General features: G+C 39.0%; 1 protein-coding gene across 5 annotated transcripts in view; it reads right to left on the minus strand.

The window, feature by feature from the left end:
- bsna (bassoon presynaptic cytomatrix protein a) overlaps nucleotides 1–17,542 on the minus strand; it is a 146,350-nt gene that overhangs the window by 97,359 nt on the left and 31,449 nt on the right. For all 5 annotated transcript variants that reach the window (XR_010795312.1, XR_010795311.1, XR_010795313.1 and 2 more), the window contains exon 3: nucleotides 360–1,670. Coding sequence is in view for 1 of the 5 variants with exons in the window: in XM_066643498.1 (XP_066499595.1) it covers nucleotides 360–1,670 (1,311 nt within the window). In the remaining 4 variants the exon portion in view is untranslated. The remainder of the gene's footprint in view (nucleotides 1–359; nucleotides 1,671–17,542) is intronic.

Genomic DNA, 17,542 nt, shown 5'->3' on the forward strand with positions numbered 1-17,542 from the left:
CCAATGACTAATGAGATGTGTCCAAACTTTTGACTGGTTGTGTGTGTGTGTGTGTGTGTGTGTGTGTGTGTGTGTATGTGTAGATGAAAGGTATTTTTAACCTTGAGTTAAAGTGCAGACCCAAACCAGTGATGTGTCCAACAGAAATGATAAAACATAGTTATATATGATATGAACAAATAGAAACAAGTTTCTAAAGAGCAAGAGCTCAGAGCTCATTAGAAATGACCAGTCACCTATAAAAACCATCTTTTATTTACAAAGGCTGAAGGTGATATGTGCACCGTGGCAGATGGTTTGCCTGTTGAAGCATGTGTGTGTGTGTTGGTGGGGGGTGGGTATATGTGGGTGTTTGTTACCTCCACAATGTGCGGTGTTGGGTTGAAGCCGCAGAGATTGCAGACTTGTTTGTGGCACTGGGTGCAGGAGTTGTAGTTGGGGGCCTCGCTGGATCCTATATTAAGTTCAGTCTTACACAGTGGGCAGTTGACTTTAGGCGCCTGGCTCACTGGCTGAACCTGCTTCAGCAGAGACTGCTGCTGTTGCTGTGGTGTCTTTTGATGATGCACTGGTGACTGCTGCTGCTGTTGTTGTTGTGGCGCTCTTTGATGATGTGCCGGCGATTGCTGTTGCTGCTGAGGTGCTTTTTGTTGATGCGCAGGCGACTGCTGCTGCTGCTGAGGTGGCTTTTGTTGATGTGCAGGTGACTGCTGCTGCTGCTGCTGAGGTGGCTTTTGTTGATGAGCAGGCGACTGCTGCTGTGGCTGCGGCTGTTGCTGCATTTGCTTCTGCGGAGGGGCATGAGGACCCTGTGGAAAGCCTGGTTTGGGCCCTCCTGTTGTAGCCTTAGCATTAGCATCACTAAAGAGCACCCTGGGGCCCTGGGTGCCCTGTTGCTGACGAGCAGCTGCAGACTGGGCCGAAGGTCCACTTCCCGGGAGTGGGTCGACAGAGATCAGTGTGCTAGCCTGGTTCAAGAGGGATGCCCCAAAGCCAAACAGCTTGGTCAGGCCATCCTGTGGAGTGGAAGAGGTCTCATGGGCTGAGGCTGGTCGACGAGCCGGGGAACTCCCTGCGCTCCGGATCTGATCCGGTCGCCCTCCATGGTGGACTGGAGAACCTCGGCCAAGGTCAGGCTGTGATGGGGCCTTGGCCAGGCCTGGTAAGGGCACAGCTCCAGGGTGAGGGATACGAGGCCCAGTTTGGGACACTCCACCAGGGCCTCGCTGGCCAAATTCCCCACGTTGACCCTGGGGAACTTGGGGCCCTTGATGTTGATATCCCATTTGAGAAGGTCCAGTTTGGGTTGTAGTGCCTGTTTGAGGTCCAAAAGCCGTCTGAGGTCCGGTATGGTAAGGACTAGTGGCTCCACCTTGTCTCTGAAGGCCTGGGGAGGCTTGTGGTTGGGTTTGAGGTTGGCCCATGGGTTGAATTTTGGGATGTGGCTGGGTTTGGGGCTGGTGTTGGGGCTGGTGTTGGGGTTGAGGTTGAAGTTGTGGTTGAGGTTGTGGCTTGGGCTGAGTGGAAGGTTGGGAGTAGGGTGGGATGGGATCTGGTTTAGGGTGGTGGGACGGAGAGTGGATTTGCTGTTGGCTCTTGGAACGGGGTGTGGTCATGTCCATTCCCAGTGCTCTCTGCATCTGACAATTCAGACACAGCCACTCCTGAACCTGTGAAAACACACATAAACACACACTAAATATTCACATCCAGACAGACAACATTCTTTAACATTCTGCGATATATCACTGAATTTTGCCTTTAGAAAATTCAAGAGCAAGCTCGAAAAATAACTTTTGGCAAATTAACCATGTCAAAATCATAGGCCCAAAGTCCAATAAATAGTGCTAAAATTTAAATACAATCTTAAGTACAAAAGAAATAAAAGCAGTCTGTATGATGTCATGAGCAGATTGTATTCACACATTAAAATATAATACATATTACAAAGATGTTATATATTCTAAATTAATAGTTAATATACAATATTCTCTGCTTTATATGGTGATTATGTGACATAGCCTGTATGGCTTGTATTGTCAATAATGTTTCTCTTTACACCCTGACTGTAAATAAATCTTCATTGAAAAGGTGGGTGAGGAAAAAATCTTGCTGTTAACTCTGGATCAGGGCGGTGGGGGTATCTCTTAATTAGCGCTCTCCATCTTTCCCAAGAGAGAAACAGAAAATGCGTGCACGTGTGTGTGTGTGTGTGTGTGAGTGTGAGTGTGAGAGAGAGAGAGAGAGAGAGAGAGAGAGAGAGAGAGAGAGATTCTGAAGCACAGGACGTGACAGAAAGTGAAGTCAGCGTTTTACAGGCTGAACTTTTCAACACATATCAAATTAGCTCATCTCTCTGGTATTACCAGTTACCTCTCATACTCTCACTTTCCATTCCTCTCTCTCTCTCATGCACCCACACACACACACATAAACACTCAGCACCCACACATACACTTTCCCAAAAGCATCGTAGCATTAAGGTCACTTCAGCGATTACAGTGTGTTCTGCACTCACTCTACTCTATGTTATGATGATATTTGGGTTAAGATGCTTTCGGGAAAACTTGGCTACTCCACTTGAAGAACATTTACGGCTTAAAAAAATAATTATAATTCTTCTACTAGTGGAGGTTGTGGGTTCGATTCCCGCTCCAGGTCTGTGAGGAGTGTGGTGTGTTCTCCCTGTGTGTGTGTGGGTTTCCTCCGGGTGACTGTCTGTGAGGAGTTTGGTGTGTTCTCACTGTGTCCCAGTGGGTTTCCTTCGGGTTCTCAGGTTTCCTACCACAGTCCAAAATAGGTGGATTGGAGGAGTAGGTGGATTGGTGACTCAAAAGTGTCCGTAGGTGTGAATATGTGTGTGTGTGTGTCTGTGTTGTCCTGTGAAGGACAGGCCCCCTCCAGGATATATTCCCGCCTTGCACCGAATGATTCCAGGTTGTCTCTGGACCCACCGGAACCCTGAACTGGATAAGCGATTACAGATAATGAATGAATGAATAATACTTCTACTTTCAGTACAATGCACTTATAGCCTTATACTCCATTCCAGCTCTTCACTTTTGGAAAAGTCATATTAACATTTTTAGAAGCATAAAATAACTTGCCAGAAAAAACATGTCTTCTTTAACTCAGTGCTGGATAGTATTAATAAAACTCGATATCTCAATGTTTTTGAAACAGTATATGCCCAAGAACTTGTAGACCTTTGTTACATAACTAAATTCACTGGGACTTCTCAGTGCATCCACGTTAAATTGTCAGATGTTAAATTGTGCACTTTGTGGAGCAGCTCCATATGAGCTTAAGGTCACACTGCTCAACTCTAAGCTTGGGCTAGAGATGTATTAAGCCCCCAATACATGGGGGGGGGGGGGGGTTAAATTATTTATTTTGGACAGAGAAAATATAAACAGTAATTATGCATTAAAATGTGCAACAGTGTGTTCCCTCTAGTGGATGCTTATTTATTTTTATTTATAAAATCAGTAGAATATAAGACCAAAGTGTACCAAAATTTTTGTGTTGTGAATCTATTTGAATATTTAAAGAGACAATGCATTCTAGAATTTATTAATTTCCCCTACTCTACGGATTATCTACCAGTATATTGCTTAAACACAAGATGACAGCGATATAACAGTATAAACAACACATCACCCAGCACTACTTTAAATACAAGCTCTATTATCACTCCTTCACTCGTGATACCACTGTGATAAATGTGAGGGAGTTTCCTCAGAGCAAAGAGACAAAGAGAGAGAATAAGAGAGAGGTTTAAAGAGAGACAGAGACAGGGGGAAAGAACGGCAGGTTCAGATTTGGTCTGTCATTAATTATTTACCCGAGTTAAGAGCGGCAAGTGGGAGGCGCTATTTGCAAAGCACACATTAAAGAGCCAGCACCGTACAAACTGCATCTACAAATATGAGCCAATATGATCTGTAAACAAGCCACCAGCCTGCTTTAAAAACTCAAAGCGAAGAGGGTGTAAACCACCACACAGCCAATCTTTCCCTTTGGTCAACACTGGAGCAATACATTTAAACATAACAGCAGTATGAATGATCTTTCTTTAATGCAATATAATTACATTATACTTTCAAACGTTTTTAGTAAACTCAGCTATTATAATGTTCAGCCATTTTAGACACAGAAATTCAGTTGTGCACAAACAGATTTTCTAATCTCTGTAGAAAAAGCCTGAATACTCTGGAGCAGCTAAGCCTATGGTCACATTACCACGCTCAACGGCAGGCATCTGTTCTCAGGTATGAAGGTGCATAAACATTTGCGATGAGCTGGAGTGGAGTTGGAGTGGGTTTTGTGATTCAGAAATAATCATTCAACATCAGTGAATGAACTCTGATTAATTAAGAATGTACTCAATTTAATAGTGTAATGGTGACAGCCCTGATTTTGTTTAACCCTGTGACAGTATTTACAGTGCACCTTTTCAGGCTTGTGCACAAGTACAAGCTGAGACTGATATAAAACCACAGGAAACGGAGCAGAGCTCAGAGCAGAATTACAGAGGAGAAGGCAATGCCACTCAGACAGAACAGAATCTGACAATGAATGTTAGTGCAACAAGGCTGGCAATTTCCACTGTCTGTCACCAACAAGCATCACTGCATACTGTTCTCTCCATCTCTCTCTTAGCCCCCACCCCCCATCCCCCAATTTTCTGCAAGCTTAGGAATGTACCAGATGCCATTAATTAAAGAAAGAAAAAACATCTGATTAGCAAATTTCTAAATAACTTTTGCTTCACATGCATTTCACATTCACACAAGTCACATAACTGAGAGTGACACACAAAGACAATCACAGCTGTAAAAAGCCTACTAACCATGCTGTTTCCCCACAGATGATCCTGACCACTGAAGGACCGTGTGAAAAAAGTACAAACAAATTATGCAGTCCAAGACATGCATTCTCTTTGGAAGAAAAGCTATTGTAGCACAAACTGTGATGCCTGGTGTATTCTAACAAATGTCTATCACAGCCAGCATTAACATTTTCAGCAATTTGTCATACAGTAGCTCTTTGGAGGCACTGGACCAGATGGGCTATTCCTCTCTGTACAAGTGCACCACTGAGCCTTGGGCACCCATTAGCCTGTCACTGGTTCACTGACTGACCTTCCTTAGACGATTTTGGTAGGTACTCACCACTGCATAGTGGGAACAAGCAACACAACCTGCCATTGTACGTTGAAGATGTTCTGACCAAGGTATTATGTCACAATTTTTCACCTGTCAATGTTGCTCAGATTGTTACAGCTCCATCACCACTTTTTCTTGCAGTTTACAACTGACATACAGTGCAGTCCCGGGGTTAACAGCACACACTACTTCTTGAACAAATGAAAAAATAGCCACACCAAAGAGCACAACCACTTGTCAGGATAGCCCGCATTTGGCATAGCATTTGGGCCAGGAACCTTTTAGAATTGCTCACCTGGACTCATGAAATTGTTACATGGGGCTTTGTCACACACACAAAAAAAAGGTACTGCACAGGTACATTATTATCACTAAAGGTTTTAAACGTTTAAATGTACCTTTGAAGGCACAACAGTGGTTTTAAAGTCCAGTTGCATTTCCTAAAGATACATTAAATACTCTGCTTCAGAATGAGAGGTGAATATGTCAGCTTTTATTATAGAACTCTATAAAATACAAGAACACAATATCAGTCCTGGAGGTGAAATTGGAAATCAATACTAAAGATCTACAATTATTATAGAATACGGTACACTTATGTTCCCTAACTAAAGGTAATGAATATATACCCTTGGGAATACCACCACAGTAGCCATTTTTTTCTGAGAGTGTGTAGACTGCATAAAATTAATGTTTAATTAAGGTTCCTTGTTTTAAATCTTCAGACAAAACCTGTAAATGATTCTAAACATTGTTCACACAAATGGTACACCATAAGTATGTGACTATACTTTAAAAGTTTACACAACGAGTGGGATCCTACACCTCATCAGGTACTTTACACACTGCACAATTTTTATTTTGGCAGTTATTAAACAAATTTAATAAATGGACATGGATGCAAAAGCTCACAAATTCTCTTAAAATGTGTATAAAACATGTGAAATAATTTTATTTAGCTATTATCTAAATTCTGTCTTAAAATAACATAGTGTGTCATTAGCTTGATAATTGGCAGGCAGCACAATAATACCCCAGAAAACATGTTTTTTAACATGGAAATGTACAGACTTGTACTATAGAAATAAAGCAGTTTAAATTGGTTTGATTTAATCCACAAAATCACTCTTTCCACAGATGCCTACTCCCGCAAATCCATAGCTGAAGTGCCCTTGAGGGGGGATATAAATTTCTCTCTCCTTTTAGAAGTACCTTCAGGAATTAATGTGTGTCAAAACGTTAGCGAGGGTTAGCATGATGTAATTAGCATTGCCCATTGATTCTCGGACTCACGTTTTTCCTCACATTTTGGTGGACTCCCTTCATGAATAAAATCTCTCTGGTGACAGCAGTATAACTACTCTTCTCTTGCAAAAGTGAACACCCCTGTGAAAAGCAAGTGTGATGTGAATACACAAGTGAGATTAGCTGCTAACAGGAGCTAATGGGATTTAGGCTGAACCCAAGCACATTTGTATTGTTCTCAAAATGTCTTTTCTCTTTTGCTCAATTGAAGTGTCATTTTACATAGCAATTGATACTTTTTACTAAACCCCCATTTTTAATTAAAGAGAAGACATAGACAGGAAAAGGCAAAAGCCTCACAACTGATTCTTAAAAGCTGGACTGGCAAATAATATAAGAAAAAAAACTCACAAATAAAAAGAAGAACAGCAGCAGAAACAATACCTATTTAGCAGACTTTACACCCCTATACGAAAGCCTGTTATCTACATTATGAAAATACATTAACAAAATGAAGCAGACTAATGGTCAATTAACGCCTACAGACGGTATGATTATCCAGTAATTACACTACATCATCGCTGTAGATACAGCCATATAAACACAGTATTCGTCAACAGCTATTATGTTCTGCTGATTTATAGATTATACCCTGAAGGATCACTGTATTAGGAACACCTACGCTGTATATACACTCATTGTCTGTTTTATCAGCTCCACTGACCACACAGTAGCACTTATAAAACAGTTTTGGTTGGACAATTCTCAGTCCAGCAGTGACATTTAAGGCTTTAAAAACTCCAGCAACACTGCTGTGTCTGATCCACTCATACACTAACACATAACAACCATATCAGTGTCACTGTAATGCTGAAAATGATCCACTTCCTATATCATACCTGCCATTCTGTTTGTTGAAGAGCATGGTGAAATGGGGACATACAAAGTATGAATTTCAAAACTAGAAAGTACTCCGGCATGGTCAGTGAAGCTGTTAAAATGAAAAATGCTAATTCCTAATCTCATAAATTCTTTAGTAGTGAGTGTATACTACTCTAAAATGACACATCTGGGCCATTATTTGTTTTAAAGCATTTCAAAACATAAAGCAGATTCATTGCAGAAAATGATTGACTGCTTTTTAAAGTAACACTAGGTAAAACTAGCTTTTTTCCTCCTGGACTCCACCTAGTTTATTTCACTTCTACAGTCTATTCACTGTCCTGAAATCAAGAAGGTGGGGGAAATGAAGGGGTTGGTTTACTACCCTCCTCCAAGTTACATAGTGACATTTCTGCAGTGCTGAGCCCTGAGTAGCAACAACAGAGGCTCTATTGTCTCTATTTTAGGTTTAGATATCATTACAGCAATTTTGAAACTGTGTTCCTTCAAATATGGTAGGTAATATGGTTATAGAAAATGAAAAACATTCACCATGTGCTTCTATTACATTTGATGGTGCCTTGAAAATAGTACAGAGCAAAAGGTTATATATGCTTAAGACTTGTTTTTTTTTATTATATTATTTAAAGTATAGAGGACCACCGTAATATCCTACATGTAGGTGGTAAAGAGAATTGATCATTACTAGTACGGCTATGCCCTGCCTCCCCAGTTAGGTAGGTGTGCATGCAAACATCTCTCCTTACTCGTTTCAGCCCTTATTACCTGGTGCCAGTCACGCAGTTACCTGGCAGACATGCTGATATATATTAATGGTCAAACAGTGCTGAGGAGTGTTTAATTTTTTGTTCACTCGCCAAGAAGCTGTTCATTTAGTGTTGATTTCCATGCTTGTGATGCCTCCAGCATTCTCCTTCCTGAGGTGGCATGGTCATAGCCACAGTGAGCATGTCAAATTATTCCTGCAAATTTCTTTGAAAAACTCAAAGCTGAGTAGGTTGGCCTCCTTTTCCTCTCATCACAAGCACAGTGCTAGACAGTGCAGTTGTCAGTTAGCTGGCATAGCAGATCAGGGCAGTTAGGCTCTCTTCCAAGCTCATTGAGCTGTCCAGAGGCATTCTATGAAAAGCATTTCGAAAAGAAACAGCAGTTGGATTTATAAGTGCAGGAGGAGCCATATGCTTGCTCTTGCACTCCCATGTTGGTGTCACTGTGTGGGGAGGCTATTTAACAGGCAGAACACATACACAAGTGGGTAAGAAAAAACTATTTGTGTGTGAGAGTTTGTATTTTATTTTATTACTTTTTGGATCTTATGCTTGATTATAGGCTTGTCAGTTAATCATCAACAGAATTCAGACAATTATCAATCGAAATAATTTTTTCAGACTTTGTTTTCCTTGATTAAATTGAGCTTGTTTTAAGATAAAGAGTAAAACGATCAGTTATTTGTTTCTGTAATGGTGGCTGTTATTCTTATTGTTGTTAATTTGACCCAGAAACTCAACGTGGTGCATCAATACTTATAACACCATATCACACAACTTATTTGTATACTGTCCACAAAAAAAGTACTATCTACAATTAATAAAGAATATATTATGTTCCCTAACTAAAAGGGCTAAAGATGTACCCTTGAGGGTAACACAACAGTGAAAGGAAAAGGTACCACTACAATGACAGTTATTTTGAGAGTGTAGTTCAATTAAAGAGCTGCTTTAGAGGAAGATAACGTTGGACTGATGTGTTGATGCAAGTGCCCAAAATATAAAAAATAAAATTTGAATTCTGCTCTTAAAATATAAATTCATTGTTGCATAAACTGCTAGGTTACATTCATAGAAATACTTAATTTGGATTTTGAAGAGTTCAGTGGTGGGACAGGTCTTAATAGCTATTATCATTCAGACTGCTGAACACATTAATTCTTTTACTCTTAGTTCCCACAGAGCCATACCTGCAAAATGAGAAGTGCTTGATAACAAAGAATGTAGTTTTATTATTGATATTCACTCCAGCCTGAGAGTCTATAGATGTGTATATGGGTATTTTTGCATACGACTATCATATATATATATATATATATATATATATATATGAGTTCATGTTCATTAATGGGGTACTGATGCATTACTCACCTGTATAAGATGATTATAGGATAAGTGAGTGAAATTGTCATTAGCAAAACCACACACACACACACAATCAGAAGAAAACAGTCAAAGAAAGAGCTCATTATTCACTCTGTCAGTGAAAAGGCTAGGAAAATCATACTGGCAGGCTTTTAACAAAGCTGCCTATCAAAGTAGGAGTGTGTGTGTGTGTGTGTGTGTGTGTGTGTGTGTGTGTGTGTGAGAGAGAGAGAGAGAGAGAGAGAGAGAGAGAGAGAGAGAAGGCAAACCCACAATGAGCAAGGCTTGCTTTCTCCTGCAGGCAATTACTGTTATTATGATATTATTATTAACTCTGCCTCATGTTTTCATCTGTTTGCATTTGATAAGCTTAAATTTCAGGGGATAATGTTGTTTTCAGGATGGGAAATAAGCAAACGATGGTCAATCAGCTGAATCAATCAGACAAAACTGTGCAAATGCAAATAAATAAATAAATAAAATTTAAAAAATAAATTCAAAAAATGGGGTTGGCTAATGGTAACAATGTTAACATTAAATTTAAACACAACTACAGCAACTGTCTCACTATAATCAGGTGATGTCACATTCATGGCCGTAAAGGGAACAATATTAGCCACACACAGTTGATTTTTTTCTTGTATCATATTGAATAGTATTCTCTAGTACTTTTTAGTTGAAATTGTGGGTTGTAGAGAGAAACCTTGAAATATAAAAAGGAATGAGGCTACCTTTAAAGTTAAATACGAGAAGTTAGTTCTTATCTGGAGTAAATACTCTGATAAAGAAAAGGACAATAGGAAAAGGAGCAGTGAGCTGGCACTTTATCCATTGTAATTTATTGCCATGTACAGTATACTGACACTGCAATTTAAAAATACCTTATTTTTATTAATTTCCTTTTTATGTATTGTTCACCTTCCATTATGAATGCAATGTCAGAATGCAATAAAATAATCTACACAAAGTTTTTTTTTTTTTTCAGGGAGTGACAACTACATATGCAAAGTTGTTTTGGTCAACTAAATGTTTTCTCTCTTATTTTTTTTCAGCTGCTGTTGTCATCTGTTCTCGATGGGCTGTGTGGACCACTGCTGGGACAAAAACTTCAAATTGAGTGCAGCCCTGCCTGCCCTGCCAATCGAGCATATCAAGTGCTCCTGCCGAGAACAACAAATGTTTTGTGGCTGAGGAGTAAACTTGCTGCTCTTTTAGTCAAACTCATGCAAAAACTGGCATAGGCGCATAGGAATAGAGAGTGTATTTACTACAAAAAACATCCAATGATGCACAATGGAATACCTGCTGTAGTGTTTACAACTGTATATATTTTTGCTGAACACAATTTATTTAATTGTTTCAGTTTTACTCGAATACTACTGTGATCTTATGAGAATCTACCATTCTGATAATATCATAGTATAGATTTTGTTGTAAGTAAACATGCTAGACTAGTGACTATGTACCAAATCTACACTGCCCTTATCCCCCATCACCACCATATTGTCATGTATTTGCTCGGAACATGAAGGTCCTATTAATTAGCATGAATTAAAAATCCATTAACTGGTTGATATGTTAGTAAATGTTATTTTTCATGGAGAGTTCAACATTTTTCTGAAGGTCTTCAACTGCAAAGCTTTTTACATGAAAACAAGCTTCTGAAAATAAGCTACAGCTGCTCCAACACTATGAAGCAGAATACACCAAACATACACTCTTGGCAAAAAGAGGTCTTTGACTTATAACAGAGACCTTGTTTGGTGTAAAATAGAACCATTTTTTAAAAGGAACCAAGGAGCAAACAAATGATTTGCTTTCTATATTCTTTTTTAACCTCACACCTAGTGGTCTGCATTTATCAAACTGTGCCCTAAACCTATGTTAAGAATGGCTGTGCCATATGGAGAACCATTCTATGGAGAATAAACTGGTTCATTCATGTGAAGCGCACTAATATTCACTGTGAGATGAAAATCAGAATGCTTTTTATTTTCTTAATGTGACACTTTGGAATGAATCAGCACATTTAGGCCAAAAAAACATGGTTTTATCCATGTTAATTTATTTTTGGACATGATTTTATCAAGATTTGAATGAATAGTAAAAAGTGGACTGTATAAAATAGTGACGTTATTAGTTAATGTAAGTTTTCCATACACTTAGGCTTTCACCTATGTAATCACAAGTTGTTTTCTTAATGAAATATCATGAATATATAAGAATACTGTATGTTAAATAATATATCATATAATTAATATGACTTAAGATATGAACCAACTAGATAAAGGACCTCCATTTTGATTGTAGTAGACCTACAGAATGTTCTAGGCAAGTCTGGGAACAAGTGGTTGGTGTGGTACAGTGGTAACACCATTGGCTCCCATGTGAGATACATGGGTTTGATTCCAGGTCTGGGCAACCAGTTTATGCTACACCAATAAGAGTCCTTGGGCAAGACTCCTAACACTGCATTGGCCTACCTGTAATACCAGTAACTTTGTAAGTCGCTCTGAATAAGAGCATCTGCCAAAATGCCATGAATGTAAATGTAAGTTCCACAAACCATACTGTCTTTTCTTGATGAGCATATACTGAAAGAGTAGTATCTAGACAGACATTAATACCGTTTTGGCTTGGTGCTCAAGCACATTGGCTTATATATGAAACAATGATTGCTGCAAGTTATTGCTGTTGTACTTTTATAACATTAAAAGCCTTTGCCACAAGTCTCACCATCTTGAATTACTGCTAATAAAACAATGTATCAGTGACTCAGAGGTTAAAGTCCACAGTGTCAGCTCTAATTCAAAAGTAATTACATCTATATTGTATGAACCATATAGGAATTAAAGGCCTTTTAATACACAGTGCCTCCATTTCAGAATGCCTTAAGTAAAAAAAAAAAACATAATAATTTCTGGTTGACTTTCAGACCTTCTTTTTTAGAAGTAATGTGTTACGTGTTTTGACTGTAAATATTAATTACTTCACCTAACTCTCACTCATATTTCCTTCCTTCAGTGTGGTGCCACATTTAAAAGTTGAGTGAATAGAAACGCATTGTTCTTATTTCATGCCTCACATGGTATATGACACTTACATTCTCTTGGTAACGTAGCATAACCTAAGGCTATGGAGATATCCAAAATATGCTTAAAAAGCATATGGCGGTGTAATTTGTCACAATAATGATAAATATTATCACATTGTCAAATTTCCCACCACTGCTGCCAGTCATCAATTTCACTGAGAAGTGAGCAGGCCTGTATTTTGCATAGGAAAGGCTGGGTCAGCAGTTTGAGCTATGTATATTCTTTCTCTCTCTCTCTCTCTCTCTCTCTCTCTCTCTCTCTCTCTCTCTCTCTCTCTCTCTCTCTCTCTCTCTCACCTGAAATCAATAACGAACCTCAGCTGAATCCACAAAGGAATCACATATCTCCTTTCTATTGGTCTCAAAGTCTTACACTTAAATCAGGAGACAGATATTATGCAAACATATTCATTCTGACCTAAACTAAATTCATCTGAACTCTGAGTCGTTCTGTAATCTGTGTAATATCCTAAAAGTAATCCTGTTGTATTTTTGTATGGGAAAATACATTCTTGAAAATCACTGAAATAACATGCATTTCTAACTTGAATCTGTGAATACAGAGTACACAAATTAGCCAGAACATTATGATCACTTCCTTGTGTCCATTCTCCCAGCTCCACTAACTATACACACACTGTGTAGATCTACAGTCCATCTGTTCCACTGCATATTTTCTTTGCCCACTTTCACCCTGTTCTTTACTTTTTAGGACCCTTACAGGACCACCGCAGAGCAGGTATGATGTAGGTGATGGATCATTCTCAGCGCTGCAGTGACTCTTACGTGGGGGTTTGTTGGTGGATGCTGGATCAGACACAGCAGTACTGCTGGAGTTTTTAAAACCCTCAGATTTACTGCTGAACTAAGAATTGCCCACCAAACAAAAATATCCAGCCAACAGCATCCTGTGGGCAGCGTCCAGTGATCACTAATGAAGGACTAGAGGGCGACCAACAAACTCTGCAATAACAGACATTCTACTTTCTGTGACATTACATCTACAAGATGGACCAACAAGGTAGATGCATCTAATAGAGTGGACAGTTGAGAGAATAGAAACAAGGAGGTGGTCGTAATGTTATGGCAATATATATATATATCTCACTATGCACATCAAGCATGGGGCAGACGCTAGTTACGTTAACTGAAGCATATGCAATTAAATACAATTTAGATGGACTGGATCATTTCATAATTTTATTTCTCCTCAAGTTTATTTATTGTATTCAAACACATTTCAGGTATTTAATTAATGCTTTGATTTTTGTAATTTTGTCCTATTGTAATTTAATTCTATTACACTGGGGCCAACATGTATTGCTTTACACTTGCTCACACCTCTCAATTTTTGATTTTTTTTTTTATGTAATTGTATTTATTGGTTTGTCTAATCTTACATTTTATTTATTTATTCATTTATTTAGGGAATGGAAGGTGTGTTTCAATTCAGGTTTACAAACTAGTAAAATGAACAAAGCACAAAGGATTGTGATGATCCTTTGATCCTTCAAAAAGTGGCAATAATTTTTAAACAAATATCTGCAGATACCAATATCACTGTATATCTGAGGTAACTTCCAAATGTTAAAATGCAAAGTAATGAGCAGCCCTACAACATATAGGAAATAACTGTTGGTTCTGACAAGAGAGAGAGAGAGAGAGAGAGAGAGAGAGAGAGATTGAACAACACTGCTGGGGAAAGTAGATCCTGTCATTGTGAAAAGGCTTCAGACACAGCGGTACAAAAGATAGCCAGTTATCACAAAGAGCCAGTACAGTCTTGGCCTTTTGCAATCTCCCCCCTGCTACTCAGTCTCTCTCTCTCTCTCTCTCTCTCTCTCTCTCTCTCTCTCGCCTAGAAATATTTTGTGTTTGTGTGCGTGTGGGTGGATGGCTTGCTTTTGCTGCGTGCAAATACCAAGTGAATCACACCTGTGTATGTATACAGTAGCATCCCATATGTGCGCTTGGGCATGTGGCGTGCTTTTGTGTGTACATTATGTAAGTCAAAAAATTAGGATCATACTCAGATTAGGCAGTGGGTGTGAGTATGTATTTGTATCTGGGCATGTAATAGGCTTTTGGAGTGTATGCGGGTGCTGAGTGAGATGCTGTGGCTGTGAGAGGTTAGAAGCATAACTTTGAAAATGCTGCCGCTGTGACTATTACATTTGGCCTCTTCATTGTCTAGCTTTAGTATTATTAATTAATGACTTAATTAATCATAGTCATTGAGATGTAATCAGTTATTTAGGGTGGTTTAATGTAAAAAAGCTGGATTGTACAATGCAGCAGATAGGATCAAGAGGTTTGTGATGTGCAAATTTCTACAACAATCCCAACCAAAGTAATCTATAAGAAATACATTTTCTTTTTATACTTTAGGGGCAAAAACTGACCTCTATGTCATGAATTATAATATACAGGTACTTTTATTTTAATCATACACAAGATAAGATGTAAAATATCCATTAGAGCTTCACATAGGGCCCACCTTACACTCTTCCTACCGACAGCCACAAAATTTCTATAGTTTCAGTCCTACAGCTACACCTTAAGGTTGCTGTGGCCGTTTATGATCTGATCAGCAACAAGCTACCCTTAACATCTACGGTTACTCACTGAGCCCATCACATGAGTACCACCCACTGTATCACTAGCTGTTCACAGGGGTCATCAGGTAGGCACCTCCCCTCGTCAGTGTTTCACTGAATTTAACCCACGACACCTCCAGAAGGCTCAACAGTGAAGTATAGCGTCCCAGACCCACCCCACTCCAAGCTAGATTTACAGTCTTACCTTACCCTTAAGTATCAACAACTGTAAATCCACACTGGCCTCCCTGGTGACTAAGGCTGTACCTACTGGCACCGTTAATGCATACACAGTATAAAGTAACACTCAGTATGATTCAGTGTTTTTGCTCCTGGGCTTTTACAGCACATTCACTGTCATGAAATCAAGGGAAATTGCGAGATTTCCTACCTTTCTCCAAAAGTTACATAATGCATTTTCTGTAGTACTAATCCCAGATTAGTCTTCTCCCTATTACAGGTCAGTTGAGCATCACAATTTGAAGCTGTAAATTTAAGTTTAAGTGTTCCTATAAGATATAAATGTTAGGTCAGCAATGCAGCTTTAAAAGGCATTAAACTTGCCATATGTCTGGTTCCTATTACTATCACTGTGTATTACTGTATACTGTCATTGAATTTCACATTAAAATATTAATTACTTTCATGTACACCTTAAGCACATACTTAAGTGCAAATCTGAAAAAATATGGAATTATTCTTTAAAGGCAATGAATCAGAGAGATTCTTGCCATACATACAATTTCTCATCGGATGATGGTCTATCCTTGGCTGCAGGATTGGCCAGGTCCCAAGGGGCATGTTTCTGGCTCTGATTGGTTCAGAGCAATGTATAAATTATAATGCGGCTGCTCAGAATAGAAGTAAGCCAGACTAGTGGTCAAAACCGTGGGGAACACAGTTATCCTTGTTGTGCACAACACAAATGAATGAGTTCTCGTTTGGACAGCCACTGATTAGTGAGTACCAGCTCAATCAAAGCCTTTTTAGGCACCCTCGTTTTCATCCTGTTATTGAAAAGCTATTATGTGAGAGTATGACACAAAGCCAAATGGACAAACACAGCCTCTCTCTCTGTCTCTCTCTCTCTCTGTGGAAACACAATATCAAATACACACACATGCTGCTTACATCTGCATCTGTGTTTACTAACTGTTATTTCTCTGTCCCTCTCTCTTAATCCACTACAGTGGCCAGGAACCAACAGGAGAGATGCAAATTTTGAACTCAGAGCCATTCAATTACATTACAATTCTACAAGAAATAATTCAGTCCACTGACCATACAGAAGCTCTTTTTCGTTCTACAAGTTTACACTGTCCATATGCTGTCCAAGTCCATATGCTGTTCTGCATACTTTGTTTGATTCTGCAATCTCCGCACATGCATCCACTTTCTTTCACACCAAATGAGACAAGCTTGGGGCCAGAGGACAAGATGATGTTTCAGCGTAGAATTTATATATGGGTTTCTCCTTGAATAATTTTGACGCAGCAGCAGATTTTCCAAAGAAGTCCTGAGTCCATATGGCTATATTTATCACAGGGTCATGACAGAATCTCATGCAATGACTTATGAGGGCTTGAAGGTCACACTCATTCAAAACTGGTCTCCAGCCTTGATTTTCACTTACTGAGATTTCTCCGAACCAATATTATGTAAAAACCTTAATCTGTTGTGTGTGTGTGTGTGTGTGTGTATGTGTGTGTACACATATACATATATATATATATATACATATATGCACACACACACACCCCTACACAGTGCAGGTAATTGTATTCTCTTCTTCTTTTGATGTGATTTCTGATGCAACATCTCAGTGCCAGCCAAGCCCACCTGGGTAACCAGCATGATTAAATTGGCACTGTGGCATATGGGCATACAGATATACCTGAAAGCTGGCACTCGGGAATGTGACAACCAGAGTGACCAGCATGTGAGCTCAGCTGGACAATTCCTCCTGCTAAATTAAGGCATAATCCCGGAAAGACAACGCAAGGGTCATTCAGAACAAGTTCAATACATGCTGTACTTCCCAATAATTTTTTTGTATAGTTAACATAATTCTTTAATTATTTGTAGCCTGTGCTGAACATTTCTGCTCTGCTTTATTATTGAAATGAAAAGAACTCTGTTAACATTTAACAATTATTCCCCACAGACAGACTTCACAGCAGATGGACATTTTCAGCAAAAAACACTGCTTAATACTTACACTGTGTGTCAAAACCTTGTGTTTCATATTTCTATTATGTATTACCAAGTTTGTTTAACATGTAATTTTTGTATTATTTTATTTGATTTTTTTACTTCAAGGCTGCTTTTGTTTTGCATTTCCAAATCCCATTTCCAGAAAAGCTGGGACATTGTGCAAAATGTCAATAAAATAGAATTCAAATA

This window comes from Hoplias malabaricus, chromosome 14 (genome assembly GCF_029633855.1).
Source record: "Hoplias malabaricus isolate fHopMal1 chromosome 14, fHopMal1.hap1, whole genome shotgun sequence".
Taxonomy (NCBI): Eukaryota; Metazoa; Chordata; class Actinopteri; order Characiformes; family Erythrinidae; genus Hoplias; species Hoplias malabaricus.